The following is a 17,068-nucleotide window of genomic DNA, read 5'->3' on the forward strand; positions in this document are numbered from 1 at the left end:
ACGCCAGCGAGGCCCTCGCCGGCCACGGCGGAGGGAAAAGAGACAAAAGGAAAAAAAAACAGAAAAAGGAAAAAGACGAAAATGCCCATGGGCCAAAGTATTGTGGGGTAAATGTGTCACAGGTGGCATAGTTTGGGGTTTTTTGTGTCACAAAAAAAAGTTCAGGGTAAATTTGTCACAAGCGGCATAGTTTAGGGTTTTTCTTGTAAAAAAAAAAAATTCAGGATAAATTTGTCACAAGTGGCATAGTCTGGGATTTTTAGTGGTATTTTCCCTTTATTTAAATATACAGATATCATAAGAGGCAGTAGTTGGAATATTTCCTCCTAATATGTTAAGACTTCATTTTGTTGCCATCATAGCAATTAAGCAACTGAGTTTGATGAACAAAATCACATGCTAATTAAGTCAATTTATTTACTATATGTGAGGATTATGCAGTTGACGATAGTTGACGAAACTGAGCTGTCTGGCACGTGGGCATGACGCTTTAAAATTTCCAGCCATAGTGAATGTGGCTGACCCCGCACTCCACGTCGACTCTCTCTCTCTCTCTCCAAGCCCACCAAGAAGAAGATAATGGAAGCGTGAAAGTGCGTTTCCCAGAAGCGCAGCACCACGACCACCATCATCATCACCACCACAGAGTGAGTGTGGTTCTTAGTTTTCAACTCCTGCGTGACATTTGATCAAATGGGGTTTGTGACAACTCATCCACACCCATATGTTCAGCATCTCTTGGAAGCAGGAGCCAATATATATACCACTCCTAGAGGAGGAGGAAGAGGAGCAGGAAGAAGAAGAGTTGAGACGATGCCGTGCGTGTACATCTCGACCAACGTGTGCCTCGACGGGCTCGACCTCGACCCCATCTTCGCCGATGCCACTAAAGCCACCGCCGCCATCATTGGCAGACCCGAGAATGTAATCTCTCTCTCTCTCTCTCTCTCTCTCTCTCTCTCTCTCTCTCTCTCTCTCTCTCTCTCTCTCTCTCTCTCTCTCATTATCAGTGAATGGTTGTGTGTGCAAGATGAAAAACTCCATGCCATGGTTTATCTGTTCAACAAGTGAAACACTCTTTTTTTCAGTGGCGGATCAGTTCGATTAGTATGGTTTATAAGATTGAAGGAAGTTCCAATCTGAATAGCCAAAACCTGGGCATATTGGATCTTATGTGTTTTCCCATTCTTGCATGGTCACTAGCTAAACACACGACACCACCCCAACGAAAAACAAGTTTCTTTTGCGAAGAAAGTGCAAAATTGTAACAGAGTACTAAAAAAGTAAAGGAAAATAAAGAGCAAGTTGAGGTAGGAAGAGGACGATAAGTGCCATCTAATGGATATAGTTACTTAATTTGAATTATTCTTGTTTCATTTATTTATTTCCTATTTTGCTATGGAATTTCTATTTTATTTCGAATTATTTAGGAAGGCTTTATTTCTTAAGAATAAGGGTTTAGGTGCCCACAACTTCCATAAATACTGGCTCTGCAGCTCTTTCTATTTAGTTTTTGCATGATTGCACTTGAGTTCTTCCCTGCTTCTCTCTGAATTCTTCTGTCTAAATTTCCTTCCTTTGCTTACTGTCTATATCCCTTCCCTTTATACAATTCTAAACTAATCTCTCAGTACTGCGTCCCGCATTAGCCATGTGACCTCCAACCCAACTAATTCGCGCATACAAAAGATTTGAGGAAAGGACAGAGAGTGCAAAACTTATAGGACACTTCCAGGGTTTCGCTGTGGGAAATATCGATGAATTAGATTCACAAGAAATGATAAAATTCTGCAAACTGGAACTTGCGAAATCGATCTCGTCTAGTTGAAGGTAATTAGCTCATAATTGTTCAAAACATATTGGAAACTTGCATCATGCGTAGGTCCCAAGAATGCAAAATCTTTATTTCCCTTTCAGCCACCTAACTGTAATCTACAAATGAAGTAAGCATGGTCCACATGCACTCACTTCTTTAGCTCCAAGGAACGTAAATTTCCCTTGAGTTCAAAGTAAAGTTAATTCTCAATAACAGATATATTGGAAAAAACCTCAAAAGGAGAGGTAAATTAAGTTTTGGATGCTTTTCTTGGACACAGTTTGTGATGGTGATCCTCAAGGGGTCCTTGGCAATATCATTTGAGGGCAACAAAGAGCCAGCTGCTTACACAGAGATAGTGGCGATGGGAGGCATCAACACACAAGTGAAGAGGAAGCTGATCGCCACATTGGGCGACATCCTCCACAAGAGGCTCTCAATTCCGCCCACCAGGTTCTTCCTCAAGGTCTACGACACCACCGCGCAAGCCACCCCCAAATTGTAACCTTAATATATAGTCTGTACCGATTGATGCTCAAGACATTATTTTCTTTCCTATTTCTTATGTTGTATGGTTCATGGGTTCCTAGAAAGGAAGCTAATTAATGGGTTTCTCGAGTGTTTTGGGAGGTGCAAAGCAGGTTAGCATGTGATTTTCTATGTGTCCGATGTAACTAGCTTCTGCACTGCCCAAAGTGGAAGCAGATGCCAAAAGTGGAAACTGATGAGGAGAAAACAATGAAGCAAGACTCGTTCTATGAAAGCAAAGGTTCCAATAGCTGGTGGAGAGAATCGTATATTAAACGCTAGAGATTGTTATTCGAGCAAGTGGCAATGATAATCGGTGGGGAAGATGAGATTTCTCGGTCTTGTGATTGAACCCCACAAAGAAATCTCACTGTTGTTCGCGATTTAAGAAATCTTGCTGTTGTTTGCGATTTAATGACAGTGGTTCTTCTGAAGGAAGATACCAAACATTGTCCCGGAATATCACTCATTTATCACTTGGCATTATCTCCATTTTACCATTGCATATGTGCATATTCCATGGTAGTATGCTTAATTGGAACGACTACAGTACCTTTCCTTGAGAAGAGAGTCAAAGGAAAATCCTAACCTCAAAACCACATACCCCCAACATCCTAACCCTAATCTAAATCTGTCCACCGCTCCCCATTTTCTCTCTAGGCAGCAACAACGACCTTCGGTCGAGGTTGCAGACAACATAGCTTCTTGACCTGAGGTGATCGTGGCCCGCTACGACCTCGCCAAGGCATCCATGGTCTTGCAAGCTCAGATATGAGGATGCAAAGGCCATGGTAACCTTGTTTGGAGATCATTCTGAGTAGAAAGAGAGATGCGGGCAGGGGCAATGGACAAGCGAGGTGACAAATAGCTTAGAGGCCATAGCGGCAGGTAGCGGCAACCGCAATGAGATGCAAGTACGACTGTTCTATGGTTAGAGTGTTGTGTATTAGGATTAATTGGCAGTAGCTGTGGTGAAAGAGATGAGAACTTTTCAGGGAAGGACAGTCTGGTTTGACCCATAGATATGGCTACTGGTCTGTTTTAAGTTCCCAGGTTGGTTTTTTTTAGGAGCTCCCCCTTTTCCTTTAGCTTTCTCATATGATTGTTTCTAGTTTTCCCTCCCTCACGTGAGATTTCTCTAAAAGTTACTTGAAATCAATTTAGTCACGCATTTAAGTGCACTAGAATATTCTCCAATCTTGAAATATCTAATTCTTGGGTAACCTTTTTAGAGTTTCGAGTGGCGTTAGAAATTGGAACTAGGGCAAGAATTCGACTCGGGTTTCGCTTATTTTTATGCATAGCAATTGAGCCCCGAGACCCACCCTGCACGATCCTATCCATTGATCACCTATTATATTTCTGTTCATTCCCTTTTGACACGTCTCACATGTGCCTCTTGTACTAGTAAACAATAAAGCACAAATTCGACCCAAAAAAAAAAAACAATGAAGCACAAGTAAGATCATAATTTAGACATTTCTCCATACAGTAACAATAGTGTTAAGAGATGTGCAAAGGATATGATGTTAGAAGTACGGGTGCTTGGTTCTCCAGCGGTCTGGTTTCCACCCAGGAACTAGGAAACGGACCGATTTTCGGGTTGGCCAATGGAATCGAAGGTATATTCGATTTTTTTATTTATTTGTCGTTAATGTTCAAGATGAAATTGAAGATATAACTGATAATCAAGACATTTCTATAATCAATGAATTACGTGTAATATTATATGTTTTACAGATATTTTTTCAATTTGTGGCAAAATTTGATTGAAATGAGCAATTACTGTTGTGTTTTGATTTGTTCTTGTCATCTTATTCACATGCACATAATCACTCCAGCCTTAAAGGGTTTGCCCTTGTAAACTGAGAGATAGATTAGAGTATTTTTTTTACAGATTAAAAAAAAAACAGTCTAGTCCGAGTGATCTGAGTGATCCGAGTGATCTGTTCTACACGTGAAATCGGGAACCGAACCGAAATTCATTGGTTCCACTTGAACAGGAAAAATGACCGGTGCTCTTCATTTTGCTTACTTCTAATCGGAAGCAAACATCTCTCTCCTTTCTTTCTTCTATTCTTGCTTTTTCCTCTTCCAATTTCGACTTTGTAGCATGAAATCGTGCACAAATAATATCACCGATTGAAAACCGGTCCGTATTTCATGAACTCAAAATTTATTTATTTAAATAATTTTTATCAACATAGATTTTAAAGTATCCATTTTTGGATGTCTTCTCTATTTTTTTTTTTTAAAATTATTTATACATTTCATTTATAATCGACTACATGTTAAATATCAATTTAGATTCAAATTTATGGACGAGAGCGGGTTGCTCTCATCAATGTCACTTTTTTTCGTTCGAAAGATTTTCCATCCTCAATCAGGATATACACATTCTGTTTCCGGACACAAAATGGTTGCCCTGCGCAGCCTTAGTAGCCGAGCAGGTCTCTTTGACGATCGACATTGGTCCGTCTACTCCCAACCACCGAGCCTATGTACCTCTGGCGGTCCAACATAACCTAGCCGAGCAAGGCAGATCCTAGTCAAGCTACTAGTCCGGATGCGAACAAGAAAACTCCAACAACAAAAAAAAAACACAACATGAATAAGAACGACGTTGTTATTGCATTCGGCTTTTGGCCCGACTCAAATCGACCCAAATTACAAGTACGATTTTCGCCGGCGACGAGCACATATATAAGTGATCTGACGGGCAGACGCCGACCGTTCGCAATCTCCCTCTCCGGTCTCTTCTCTGGATCGGATTCCGCCATGGACGACCTGCCTCTCCAGAAGATCGCGATCTCCGGCCCCACCCTCTCCTCCCTCCTCCAGCGCGTCTCCTCCTCCCCCGCCGACGCCGACGGCCTCCTCTTCGGCCACGTCTCCCCCGTCGCCCCCTCCGCCCTCTCCGACGACCCCTCCTCCGCCGCCTCCTCCGCCGCCGCCGCCTCCGACGACTCCTCCGCCGCCCTCGTCGCCACCGTCACCTCCTTCCTCTGCCCCGGCTGCCCGCTCTCCTTCTTCGACCCCCTCGGCCGCCTCCTCTCCCCCTCCCCGCCCCTCGTCCTCCTCCACCACCACCGCTCCCACCACCGCCTCATCGGGTGGTTCTCCTCCCGCCGCCGCTCCCGCCTCCAGCCCTCCATGCGCGAATTCAGCGTCGCCGCCTCCCTCTCCTCCGACCCCTCCCTCTCCTTCCCGATCGGCGCCTCCGATCGCTTCTCCCCGCGCGTCTTCCTCCTCTTCTCCACCCCGCCCCTCGACTCCGCGATCCACACCCACGAGTACCGCGCCTTCCAGTTCCGCACCGCGGCGGAGACCTTCGAGCCGAGGTCGGTCGACGTCGTCAACATCGGGCCGGGGTTCCGCGGCCATTACGGGAACTTCAGCCCGAGCTCGTCGTTCCCGTGGCTGGCCTGCGACGTGAGGGGGCCGTCGATGATGCAGGAGGACGGCAAGGAAGAGCGCTTGAGCGAGATGAGGCAGGTTGCGAAGAACCAGAACGAGATTGATTTGATAGAGCACTTGAGTGAGATGAGGCAGGCGGCGAAGCACCAGAACGAGATTGATTTGATCGCCGAGGGTTTTCCGGTCGCGAAATTGGGCAGGCTAATGGGGCCGGAAGCTAGTAACTACACTGCTGGGTTGGAGGAGTTGTATGAGAAGATGTTGACGAAGATTGACAGCTTGGCCAGGCTCGTTGAGGAGAGCTCTGCTCAGGTCCATGAGATGGTGAGCTCCCCATTTCTGTATTGGAGCTTTTAAGTTCTGCTCTTGTTTGGGGAGATTCGTGATGGGTGTTGAAGTAAATGTTCTAGTATGAAATCACGCTTATTTTTAGCATCATCAAAGGTAGAATTTTGGGTTCTGGGGTTATTGGAGTACTTCATGTTTCGTCAGGCTTCTCGTGTTGATCAATCTGCATCGGTTTCGTGTTCTGTGCTGACTTGTCATGAGTTTGTGTTGCGTTCGTGGTTAGGAGCAACATAATTCGAAGTTGAGGGCGGAAGTTGCTGGGATCAAGAGGGTGGTCGATGGCTAGTGGTAAGTGTCATTCTCTTGTATCTGAATAAGTTTTGATAATCTAGTCCGTTTGCCTTTCGAATATGCAGCACGTCGGTTCTTAATTGACCTTGCCCAAGTCTTCTGCTGGATTGAGATGCTATTGTCTCTCATGAAGTCATCACCCTTTTCAGGATTTAAATGAAACTTGGAAATGTGTTCATTTAGCTTTTGATTCAGTTTATACATCTGCGTACTTCCCAAGGCATCGAAAGAGGAGAAAAAGAAGAGGAGAATATGACTGGAGAGTAATGATCCTGTACTTTCCTTAAAGAAGTGATGAAATTACTTTTGACAGAATGCCATCTTGTAGCTCATTATAGTTAGCAAGATAAGGACGGCCATGCACTTTCTAAACACTGGAGATTGTCAATGGGATGCGCAACAGGATACTTGGCTTAAGTTTAACAGTGCATATACATAGAAATTTAGTTGCAACGTCATGAGGTATGAATGTGAAGTTCGATTAGTTCTGGGATTGAATCTTTGATTTTTTGGCTTCAATTGCTTTTTTCCTTGAAACGTCACTCGACTCCTAGAGTGGTGTGGATTCAGTTTTGGGGACCTCATCATCTTTGAGTATTTCAGTGTGTATGAAATCAGTACTCTAAGCATCTCATTTCCTGGGCATTGGGTATTTTGGTTGAAGGAAGTACTTCTCAACGTTGGTTTCCTTGTACTCTGCAATCACCCGTAAGGTGATGGGTCTCACTTGGACAAAGCACAAATAGATTATCAAGTTAATTGCTGGTTTAAGGAATGGAGCTAACCAGGAATATGAGGGGGAAAAGTAATGGTGTGTGCCGGGGATGGGGATCAACATTGACTTCTGTTTAGGCATCTGGCGAGTGACTGAGTTATGCCAATACTTCGACTTCTTTAACAAGCAGTTCCGGGTCTCATTTATTAGCTTGGCTAATTTAGTCCTGTTGAAAACAATTGGCGGTGCTGGCAAATATCTATTTCCTTTGTTGAAGTTGACAACCACTGGGATTTTGTAGGTTTAGCACTCCCTTCTAGTTTTTCTGAAGCACTGTCATATTTACATGTGACTATAATTTACGCTATGAACAACTGGCCAGATGCCTTCCTGAATCTGGAAGGCAATGTATGCTTCAAAGCCGCGGATCTTGACCTTTACCCGATTAAAAATTTTCCTTAAAGAAACAATTCGTCGTAGTCAGTTGATGAGTTGGTATCTTGTACTGCTTTTCACATAATTACCATGTCTAAAGGACATGAAAAAATCCACACGTCATCACTCAGAAGTGTACTCCAATTACATGTTTTCATGCTTTTGTATATTAAGTTTCATGGGGCTGCACGTTCTGAGATTATCATTCATGATTACATCTTTTCATGATTCGGCATATGTTAATCCAAATTTTTTTCTTCTTGGACATCACAGTAGAGAGAAGTGCATGATGTTGCTGATGTGTGGAAGGTGGCGGAAAAAGGTTTTGAAGGCCCTGCGACCGTTTAGTGGTAGAAGATGCCTGATGCATTAGTATATATACAGGGGACTTGAAGCTAGGTGGATGGTTGATGTGGAGGTGCTGCGGCCGATGCTCTATTTAATCGGTCGAAGAGAAGATTCAGCAACCTCCATATTAGAAATGCGATAACGACTTGGTATTTTTCTGCATTTTGCTTCAAGTCTATTGTATCTTCTGGGAATTAATTAATTATGACCCTCCACAATTATGGTAAAGTGGTTGAAGATGATTTAAAACCTAAAGCGTGTTTGCAGTACTCTTTCCTCTTGGGCACATACTATCCCTCTTGGTGCTTTTTTTTTTGCTAGAAATCCCTCTTGGTGCTTGTTCAGCACATTCTTGTGTCTGGTGCTCACAATGATTGGGTATAGATTCATGGTTTCAATCTTCTACCATTAATGGAGGAGAGGCATATCTGTTGAGTGAATATTACTGGTGCTTCATGGTCTGAAAGGATAAGATTACTTACAAATTGAAAAATTCTAACCTTTTAAATACCATTAACTTATCTACATGGAATGTAATATAGAAATCGTTAACAACGTCGAATATGAAAATAGTTCTTTAATCAAACACGCTTGAGACTGTATGTACATATAACACATTGTTCCATTGTCTAATTTGTTATATTTAAATGAACTTCGTATATATCAAGAGGAATTAGGTTGTGAACAAGAATGAATAATGTGATTTTTTTGAGGATTTTTCTAATGAACTATATCTTTTCCCCAATCTTACGGATTTTTTTAATGATTATACGATAGCCCTGCTTAAGAGAATCTTGAGTAACCCAGAACCAAATTACATGGATATCATCAGAAGTTCCTACTCACGTGGTTTCATTACTTCAGGATGATTACACAAGTACATTCATTGTGTATTGCTCGAGGACAGTAACTATATCAAGCAAAAGATTCAATAACCGGTCAGGGAACTACGGCAACGTTGAATGAACTAATAACCAACTACGGAGATACGAGCAGAAATCCAGATGCGCCGTCCAGAGAGCTCATGGTAAAAGAGGGGAAGATAAATAAAACCGTTTGCTTCGATAATTTGGAGGCCATCAATGTGATGTGCAGTTGGTGTGCTATGGGAGTTTCATATATATATCAACCAGTGAGAGCTGTATGGTCAAGGCGCAAAGACGCAGGCCAGCCATGGCCGTCAAAATTAACCTCTTTCCATCTCACCACTTATTTCTGGTAGCTTGATTTCTGTTTTGGTGCCGGCATTGCTCCAATTAGCTGTTAATGGGGATATAAGCCACTTGTAAAGTGAACTGCTATCGAGTGGGAAGAATCAGGCTTCTCGTGAACTTTATTTGGCCATGTATATGTCCCTTCGTGGCGCTTCCTATAAGCACGCCGGGAAAAGCAATCATGTGCAAACTCAATTTGATATCAGTCACTTCCCTGCTCTGCCTCGGACCAAATCCTTTCCCATGGTCCGCCTTTTGTTCCTAATCTGGAATCATATCACCAGTTGTCAGGGAGATGCACGACTATCAAATAAATTTTGGCATCCTAGTGGCCAGTGCTCAATGCGGCGCTAATAAATCCAATTGCCTATCGCTACATAATCTATCACAAGGACATCTCATGGAGTCACCTATCCTTTCAGTTTCACGTACAGTGACACTGAAATAGATGAAACCTCGTGTTATTAACTTCTTAATCAAAGTGCTTTAGATGTGCTCATGTGTGCGTGTCAAGGTTACCTCAGGGTCCAACTTCGCGTGCAGAACTGACAAGCCATAAAGCTTAGCTTAAGTCAAAACCTGTTTACCTCCAAACGCCAGCCACTACCCTCAATGTCATGAAGAGAAACAACCCTGTCCAAACTCCAGCAAGACCAAACGTGGGAGCTGTTGCCAGTAAGAAAGCGGAAGAAACTATCCCAACAAAGACCTATTTAGTGCAGCAATGGAGGAGGTCAGAAATGTTGTATCTTTTGTAGTTTTCAATAAATGTGGAGTGAGCTAAGAGTCACCATGGAATAGGCAGCATATCTGAAATCCGAAACCCCATAGTAGAGCCCATCAATAACGAAGGCCACAGCGTTCATTGGTTGAGATCCAGCAACGAACTGCAAATTATTTCAGTGTGAGACATCTAGCAGCATCATGACTACAATCTCGAAAAGTCGGCAAAAGGACAGTTTGCATTAAATGTTTCCGTTTTCCTCCTCTTTTCGAAAGTTTTGAGAAGATGACTGGAAGTATTAAGAAGTTTCACAACATCCTCTTAAAGTATAAGGAGCATTCTGGTGCAAGGCTCCTAGATTGCAGGATGTGAAAGGATGGTCTAAATGCAGACTTAACATGCATGGAAGAGAAGCTGTTTCTAACACTTGAATCCATGACTGCCAAGACAATGGAGCAAGCTAATGGTTTTATTAAGCATCACTGTTTCAAAATTTGTTTTTTTTTTTTGATAATCGAGGTGTCCGCGTGGCCGGCGAGCTAGGGCTCAAACTAGCGGTGACGCCCGACTAGTCCTCCAGGGGGGCTAGCGCAGCATCCTACCGCCACGACCTCCCACTTAAATCACCGATGGGCGAGTTTTGAACCCAGGACCTCTCGTGAAAGGAACTGAGCGCAAACCAACGCGGTCACCGATGGGTGGGTCTGTTTCAAAAAATTTGTTGTCCTGGTGAGAAAAGAAAAATCTAGAAGATGCCCAGGATCAGATCGGGATAGCCTAAACCAAACAAAAAAAATTGGAAATGTTCAGCTTGAGCTTTCCGCTTTGAGTTTGGTTTAGTTTAGGTATGAAAATAACCTCACGTGCATTTCAACATTTGCTCATACTGCCAAACCTTTCTCAGAAACATGACGAACATGTGCATTTTGGCATTTTCTTACCCAGAACCAGAAAGCAAAAAGTCCAATTAGAGACCATTAGGCATTAGCATAGACACTCTCTTACCAGAATACCCGACCAGGCAATCTCCAGAACTTCAGAATCCGTGCTGAATAATCTTGCAAAGGCTCCAAACCCAACGAAAAGAATGACAGCTAGAGCAACACCAGTGGCCACACCAATCTGTTCAAAAAGTTGACATTACAAAGTAAGGTGGGAACAAAGTGCTCTCTATTTCCTTGGAACAATAATCAAGAAATTGATCTTTTTTCACAATAGCATAACAACATGCTGAAGCAACAATATACCTGAAGAACCATGTATATCACTTCACGTGCTTGCTGATAGTCTCCTTGGGAGTAACCACGGGCAAGAAGAGCCTGTGAGAAAAGTTGAGCAATTTAAAGAAAAAGAACCTCAGTATGAGGTGCACTCATGTGCAGACGCTAGCTTAATGATGAAACTTCTGGAGGTGAATGACGCACCAATGTTATCCTTTGCAATGTCAGAAAGTTGCAAGAGACATTATAGTCATTTGCAAATTTTTCCCAAATATGAATTTTCATGTTGATATTTCACCTGAACTGCGAGAATATGGAGTATTTCTTGCTCTATAGAGTGATTCTTAAAAGGATAACTTGGTCAGGCTTTAAGGCTATTTGACAGTTTCTTCATAGAGTACTATGTAAATTGCTTAACCAAGACAGCAAACGAGTAGAAAGGCAATTTTATGACAAGGGAGAACTCAGAAATCGGTTTGTTCATCGATTTTGCTGTGCTAATCTATGACAAGATATAGAACAGAAAGAGCTGATTAGGTACCTGGCCAGCAATTGCTAGAGCATCAGTAAGCAAAGATACAGTCAACCATACTTGCGTGCAGATCTGATAACCAGCCATAGGTATAGGGCCCCTCCTAGCAGCCATTGATGTTGCCAAAGTCATAGTAATGAGAACTGCTAAGGTTCTGCCAATAAGAAGGCCACCTAAAAATACAAGAAGCCCCACTTTAGAAGAAACTGGCTTTTACAACAAGCCACAGTTACTCATCACTAGGGGTGAGCGGTTCCAGATTCCTTACAGGTTCCCCCTGAAACCTGTAACCTATTATCGGGTACAGGTTTCTCATTTTTTGGAACCTGGAACCTACCCGTCGAAACCTGAAACCTAGAACCTACAGGTTCCAGGGTCTAACAGGTTCTTTTTTTTAATTTCATTTTTAGTTAAAACAAAAGAAAATGAACGCAACAATAATGAACAAGCTTGTCATTCACAAAAAAAAATCCAAAAGACTAATTTCCTGGCATTATGGTTGAAATAAATACAATTAAAATGAGAAGTCATTGCGTGAAGTAATACTAGGGGTGAGCAATTCCATGTTCTATACAGGTTCCACCTGAAACCTACCCATAAGAATAGGTCCCTCATTTTTTGGAACCTGGAACCTACTCTATCAGGTTCCAAGTCGATTATTGGGTCTACCCAAGTTCCATTTGTATTATTAATTGAACAATTGCAGTCAATCATCACCTTTAATGATTACCACTTGCTTCTATGATTTACTGACCATAACTTACATTTTAATACACAAAGAATATGAAATATTAACGAGTCATAGAATGAAAGCTCAGACTATTAGTTCTAGATTATACACTCATCATCTAATGACATGAAAAACCGCAGGATCACGCGAAGACATAAACCAAGAAAAAACACAAAAAACCTATTTAGGTTTCAGGTTCTAGGTTCCAGGTTCCAGGTTCCACCTACCTAGACCCTAGAACCTACCCGTCGAAACAGGTTCCTCAATTCTTGAAACTTGGAACCTACCCCGCATACCTTGGAACTTGGAACCTACAGGTTCCAACCAGTCAGGTTCTCAGGTTCCAGGGTAGAACCTGGAACCATGCTCACCCTTACTCATCACAGCCTCAAATATTCAATCTCCATTTTGAACCTTAGTCTTGTCATTGACTACAAATGTAATAATAAGTGGACTTGTGATTTTGTGCCTCACTTAAGGTTCTTTCCAGAGTAACTTGCCAGAAGGAAATTAGGACTACATAAACTTCTGGCCATTCTTGAGAAATTAAATTCTACATTTGCCCTTAATTGGTTCAAATAATTTCTTCACCATATAGATGCAACAGATGAAGAAGTTGGAAAATAGAACTAAAATAAAATAGGTTTCCCTAATAAGAGCCATACCTGATTTCAGATATTGGATAATTTTTCTCCCATCAAAATTTGGAGAGATCAGTAATACTTCATCATTCAGCTTCCATAGCAGGATTAAAGCTATCAAGTATCTGTTATATAGAAGGCAAACAAATTTAAATCCATTTAGAGGACAAAGAAGTTACAGCAAATCACGATATCGATAAATCACAACATTCTGCAAATAGATATGATTATGTTAAATTTACCACAGTATTGACATACTCAGAAATCACTGTTGCTACTGCGGCACCACCAATGCCAAGATCAAAAAGAAATATCAAAATTGGATCCAGAAATGCGTTCAGTAAGTTGCCAGCAACTGCAGCTCAACAAAAAAAAAATTGTCAAAAACTATGCCAGCAAAAGAACTATGATATCATCATGTGGACAGAAAATTGTTTTCCTTTGTGACGGTTCTCAACATCATCTGACTATGAACTCAGGCATGTCTTTAACGACAAGCAACTCAGAGTGCTTCAAAAGCCAATCAGCCAATGACCAGCAATTAGCATAAGAAAATAGCAATTAGGCAAACCGAGTTAGCCAATTTCAGTTTAATTCAAGGTGTAAAGCTGCTGAATCCATTAAAATATAGATTAGAAATGAGCCTGTCTGTCTGCAACTGGATTTATTAGGTGGATATAAAATTTTATAGATTGAACCTAAAATTTAACATTTACACCACTAAGATAAATTACAATTATCAACATTCTTATTCTTATTTTACATATATGTAAGATGATTGCAAATCATAAAGATTTATGCAAAGCCATCAAGGCTGGTTAAGAGGTATCATTGCAACAGTATACTAGTTTTCCAGAGGCGTGTCCTGGCAGCCAGAACAGACAAAGAAAGAAGCAGCTGAAGTTGTCAAGTCTTAAATCAAAAGTATAGTAAGATAAAGAGAATTTTCTTCACATCAATTAGCCATAAAAAGAAAATTGCATGTTTTAATCATAACAAGAAATCTAGTCTTTCAAAGGGGAAAACTACTTTGAAAGTCCTTGATGATTCTCTGAAATTGTTACTTGTCTTTTTCTAAGTTCACTGGTTCTCACGTATCTTGCCAGTGTCTTGTTTCCTATAAGACATCGATTAAGTTACATACTTCCACAGAGAAGATTACCCTCTTTATGAGAAAGCTCTAGAATATTATATTATTTAATAGTCTTTGTTATAATTATTCACTAGGGCCAATCTTCATTCAATAATGAATCTGATTAATTATAGTTCTACACTATAATATCCTAGAAAGCGATCCTGTTTCTTCATAGTGTAAAGATTGAAGATCCTATTTCCAAGAATAAGATCCGGACATTCATTGGTGAAGGAAATTATAATAATCCATCACTAATATTCAATAGAACTCATTGTGGTACATACCTATGGCATATAGAGGTGTCTTTGTGTCCTTAAATCCACGAAATGCACCTTGTGCAGCAAGTGCTACTACAATTGCTGGAGCACCAAAAGCTCTCAAATATAAGAATTGTTCAGCTGGTATTCTAATTGGTGAATCCTGTAGATGAGTGAACCTCAATGAATACCAAGAAGATACTACACAAACGTCACAAAGAATGAAAAGAAAAATCTATATCAGATAGTGTACGTCCCTAGAGGGTATTATTATGCAGGTGTTTCAAATAAAATGCACTAAAACCAATCCTTTCCTGTTACAACAAAACTGAGGTGCCTAATTTTAAGGAGTGACATGTCCAAGCTATGCCTTATGAGTCCATGAAATTCCTTGGTGGAGAGGTAACAATCTGTAGAACGCCTCCCCCAGAAAACCCCAGTGCATAAAAAATGATAAAAATAAGTGACGTAAATGACAATCATTTTCTCATAAAGTGAAGGTGCCAAGTGTCTAAGCAGGCCCCTTGTGGCTTTCCACAAGTAAAAAGATAAACTTTTAATAAGCACAAACAAGGGCCATAGCAGAGCTCGTCATGATTTGTCTATGACAGACTAGACCAAACATGGAGAAATCAGGCTAATCAATTAACTTCATACTTGGAAAAGGAAGACATACAACAGATATACCCATCAAATTGATCCAGAAACCTGAGCCAGCTGAAAGTGCAATAGTTTCGGCGATCCCAATGCCAGTAGCCAGTGCTAATGAAGTTGATACTGATGGAAGGATCTTCTTTGTTTGTTGCTCCTCTGCAAAACCTAGATAAAATCAATAAAGCAGGACAAATTAGAGAAACATAGATGGAGCAATAAAAGTAACCATGTCTTAAAGCACGATAAAATAAGAAGAAAGAAATTACCATCACCGAGTCGATGATAATTATCACTGCTCTTATCCGCCACTGCTTGCTCTTCAGCTACAAATGACGTGGTAATGTTGAGCAAGGGAACATTAAACAATTTTGAAACCAGATTGAACACAGAAGCTGATACTCCAACTGCTGCCAGTTCTGATGATCCTGAATAGAGAAAAGTAACCAAGAATAAGAAATAATCCTCAAGTAGTCAATGAGTTCCACTCACAATACATGATGCCACATCAAATTAAAAATCCCTATCCTTACAAGCACCGAGGATGTCACATTCGACCATTTATTTAGCTCCGAGGAATTTAAAAATTTCATCACTGGCAGCCATTTTGCAGTTCTCATAAGCCGATATCTCTACAGGAAAGCGATGACGTTGTCATTGCAACACATTATTACAGCCTAACCATGAACATCTTTTCCAACATTTTGTGAGAACTTCAGCCAAATAGTTTTCAAACGAGCAAGTAACGAACCGAATAACTACAAATTTCATCAATTGATATAAGAAACACTTCTCAACCATCCAAGCTAGACTTGAAACAATTCATGAAGTTCAAGAGTTACCTATGTGACCAACAAAAGCACTGTCCACCAAGGACGTAATGGGGTCAGCGGCCAAAGCCAGAGCAGCTGGTAAAGCAATGGACAAAATCTCCAACCCGATTTCGCTGAACCTAAATCCATCCCTGCACACTCCCAAACAAGCACTCGAAAAATCACAAACGCAACCCACAATTCAACTCCAATCACTCGGGAGCAAACGCTTCACACCTCGAACTTTCGAAAACGCGATCAACCCAATTCAGCGACTTCGGAGTCGCGCCCCGCGCCTTCTCAACCTCCGCACGAGGCTCGGCCGGCCTCAGCTCGGGCGGCGACGAGCTCCGTACCGCGGCCGCACCTCGCTTTGCATCGGACGACTCCGGGACGGCCTTCGGACGGGCGGAGCAGCGGCTCCGAGGCGCGGAGGAGGAGGAAGGGTTGGTGTGGAAATGGCTCGCGGAGGAGAGGAAGCGGTGGTGGTGGTGGGGCGAGAGGGCGATCGCCATTGGAGAAGCAGCGGAGCGTGTCGCGTCAACGGAGACGCGGAACCACCATGAACGTGGCTTGCAGGTAATCGACAGTTGAGTTAACGAACGTCGGATCTTTCTGAGGAATCCATGGAAGAGGCAGAAGGGAAAATATCTTCGAAGCTTACGAACTTGTGGACTGTGGATCGAGCACGTTGGGTTCGATGGGAAGTTTCTGATTCTGTTTAAACCGTTGTACGACCGTTCTTGTACCACAATGTTTGTGTCTCTTTCTTGTACCACAATGTCTGCGTAGAAAATCTTGTCTTATTATTTAAAAGCAATTGATACCACCAAAATTTTCATACTATTGATTTTAAAAATTACGAACCAGTATATCCATCTCATATTTGTCGAAGTTAATTTTTGTGTCACAAAAAATCTCAAATCGATACACTTACGATAAATTTATTTTCTATTAGCTTCCGCTTAATATCCTGATGTGAAAACACACATGGCAAACAACTCGGATGACCGGCACGTGACGTGAAGCCAAAGTGGAAAACTCAACATTAATGGGCCTCCTAAACAATGTCGTTGTTTTGGAGGAATTAGATATGAAGAAATTGGATTGAGACTGGAAATTATAACAAAATTGAATCTCCTCCCTCTCTCTCCAAATCACCAAAATCTTAGGGCAAAACCGGTAAAAATTAGGGATTTTAGCATATTTTTGGAACATGAGAGAGTTCTTAGGGGAAAATTAATAGATTTTAGC

The 17,068-nt window shown here is 41.6% G+C and overlaps 3 protein-coding genes across 6 annotated transcripts; 2 read left to right on the plus strand and 1 right to left on the minus strand.

Annotated features, from left to right (window-relative positions):
• The first annotated feature begins 538 nt into the window (after positions 1-538).
• Positions 539-2,594, plus strand: LOC115685192 (uncharacterized). 2 transcript variants are annotated; one of them, XM_056316290.1, is made up of 3 exons: positions 539-647; positions 733-924; positions 2,097-2,594. In XM_056316290.1, exons 2-3 carry the CDS (start codon positions 814-816, stop codon positions 2,319-2,321), a joined length of 336 nt encoding a protein of 111 aa, XP_056172265.1. In that variant the 5' UTR covers positions 539-647; positions 733-813; the 3' UTR covers positions 2,322-2,594. The 2 variants fall into 2 exon arrangements, with proteins under 2 accessions (XP_056172265.1, XP_030466077.2); XM_030610217.2 differs by having other exon boundaries at positions 637-924.
• A 2,422-nt stretch (positions 2,595-5,016) lies between these two features.
• Positions 5,017-8,153, plus strand: LOC115685189 (uncharacterized). 2 transcript variants are annotated; one of them, XM_056316453.1, is made up of 3 exons: positions 5,017-6,085; positions 6,333-6,397; positions 7,827-8,153. In XM_056316453.1, exons 1-2 carry the CDS (start codon positions 5,123-5,125, stop codon positions 6,393-6,395), a joined length of 1,026 nt encoding a protein of 341 aa, XP_056172428.1. In that variant the 5' UTR covers positions 5,017-5,122; the 3' UTR covers positions 6,396-6,397; positions 7,827-8,153. The 2 variants fall into 2 exon arrangements, with proteins under 2 accessions (XP_056172428.1, XP_030466073.1); XM_030610213.2 differs by having other exon boundaries at positions 5,018-6,085; positions 7,824-8,153.
• A 570-nt stretch (positions 8,154-8,723) lies between these two features.
• Positions 8,724-16,529, minus strand: LOC115685188 (protein DETOXIFICATION 44, chloroplastic). Of its 2 annotated transcripts, none has more exons than XM_056316452.1 (13): positions 16,052-16,529; positions 15,845-15,966; positions 15,272-15,430; positions 15,028-15,161; positions 14,379-14,514; positions 13,218-13,314; positions 12,984-13,084; positions 11,598-11,761; positions 11,084-11,155; positions 10,842-10,958; positions 9,904-9,999; positions 9,700-9,821; positions 8,724-9,378 (listed from the first exon to the last, which is right to left on the minus strand). In XM_056316452.1, exons 1-13 carry the CDS (start codon positions 16,327-16,329, stop codon positions 9,315-9,317), a joined length of 1,662 nt encoding a protein of 553 aa, XP_056172427.1. In that variant the 5' UTR covers positions 16,330-16,529; the 3' UTR covers positions 8,724-9,314. The 2 variants fall into 2 exon arrangements, with proteins under 2 accessions (XP_056172427.1, XP_030466072.1); XM_030610212.2 differs by having other exon boundaries at positions 15,028-15,170; positions 16,052-16,528.
• Between the last annotated feature and the right edge of the window lie 539 nt (positions 16,530-17,068).

The sequence above is a fragment of the Syzygium oleosum genome, unplaced genomic scaffold (genome assembly GCF_021117445.2).
Source record: "Syzygium oleosum isolate NSW1041296 unplaced genomic scaffold, Sole_v2.1 Sole_v2.12, whole genome shotgun sequence".
NCBI lineage: Eukaryota > Viridiplantae > Streptophyta > Magnoliopsida > Myrtales > Myrtaceae > Syzygium > Syzygium oleosum.

Bases quoted from the DNA above. Each gene is read 5' to 3' on its own strand.
- LOC115685188 (XM_030610212.2), bottom strand. From the start codon at position 16,329: ATGGCGATCGCCCTCTCGCCCCACCACCACCACCGCTTCCTCTCCTCC. The intron at 15,967-16,051 runs GTGTGAAGCGTT...GGGAGTGTGCAG, and splicing joins CGCGTTTTCGAAAGTTCGAG to GGATGGATTTAGGTTCAGCG. The intron at 14,515-15,027 runs GTATGTCTTCCT...ACTCATCTACAG, and splicing joins ATTTGATGGGTATATCTGTT to GATTCACCAATTAGAATACC.
- LOC115685189 (XM_056316453.1), top strand. From the start codon at position 5,123: ATGGACGACCTGCCTCTCCAGAAGATCGCGATCTCCGGCCCCACCCTC. The intron at 6,086-6,332 runs GTGAGCTCCCCA...GTTCGTGGTTAG, and splicing joins CTGCTCAGGTCCATGAGATG to GAGCAACATAATTCGAAGTT.
- LOC115685192 (XM_030610217.2), top strand. From the start codon at position 694: ATGGGGTTTGTGACAACTCATCCACACCCATATGTTCAGCATCTCTTG. The intron at 925-2,096 runs GTAATCTCTCTC...TCTTGGACACAG, and splicing joins TCATTGGCAGACCCGAGAAT to TTTGTGATGGTGATCCTCAA.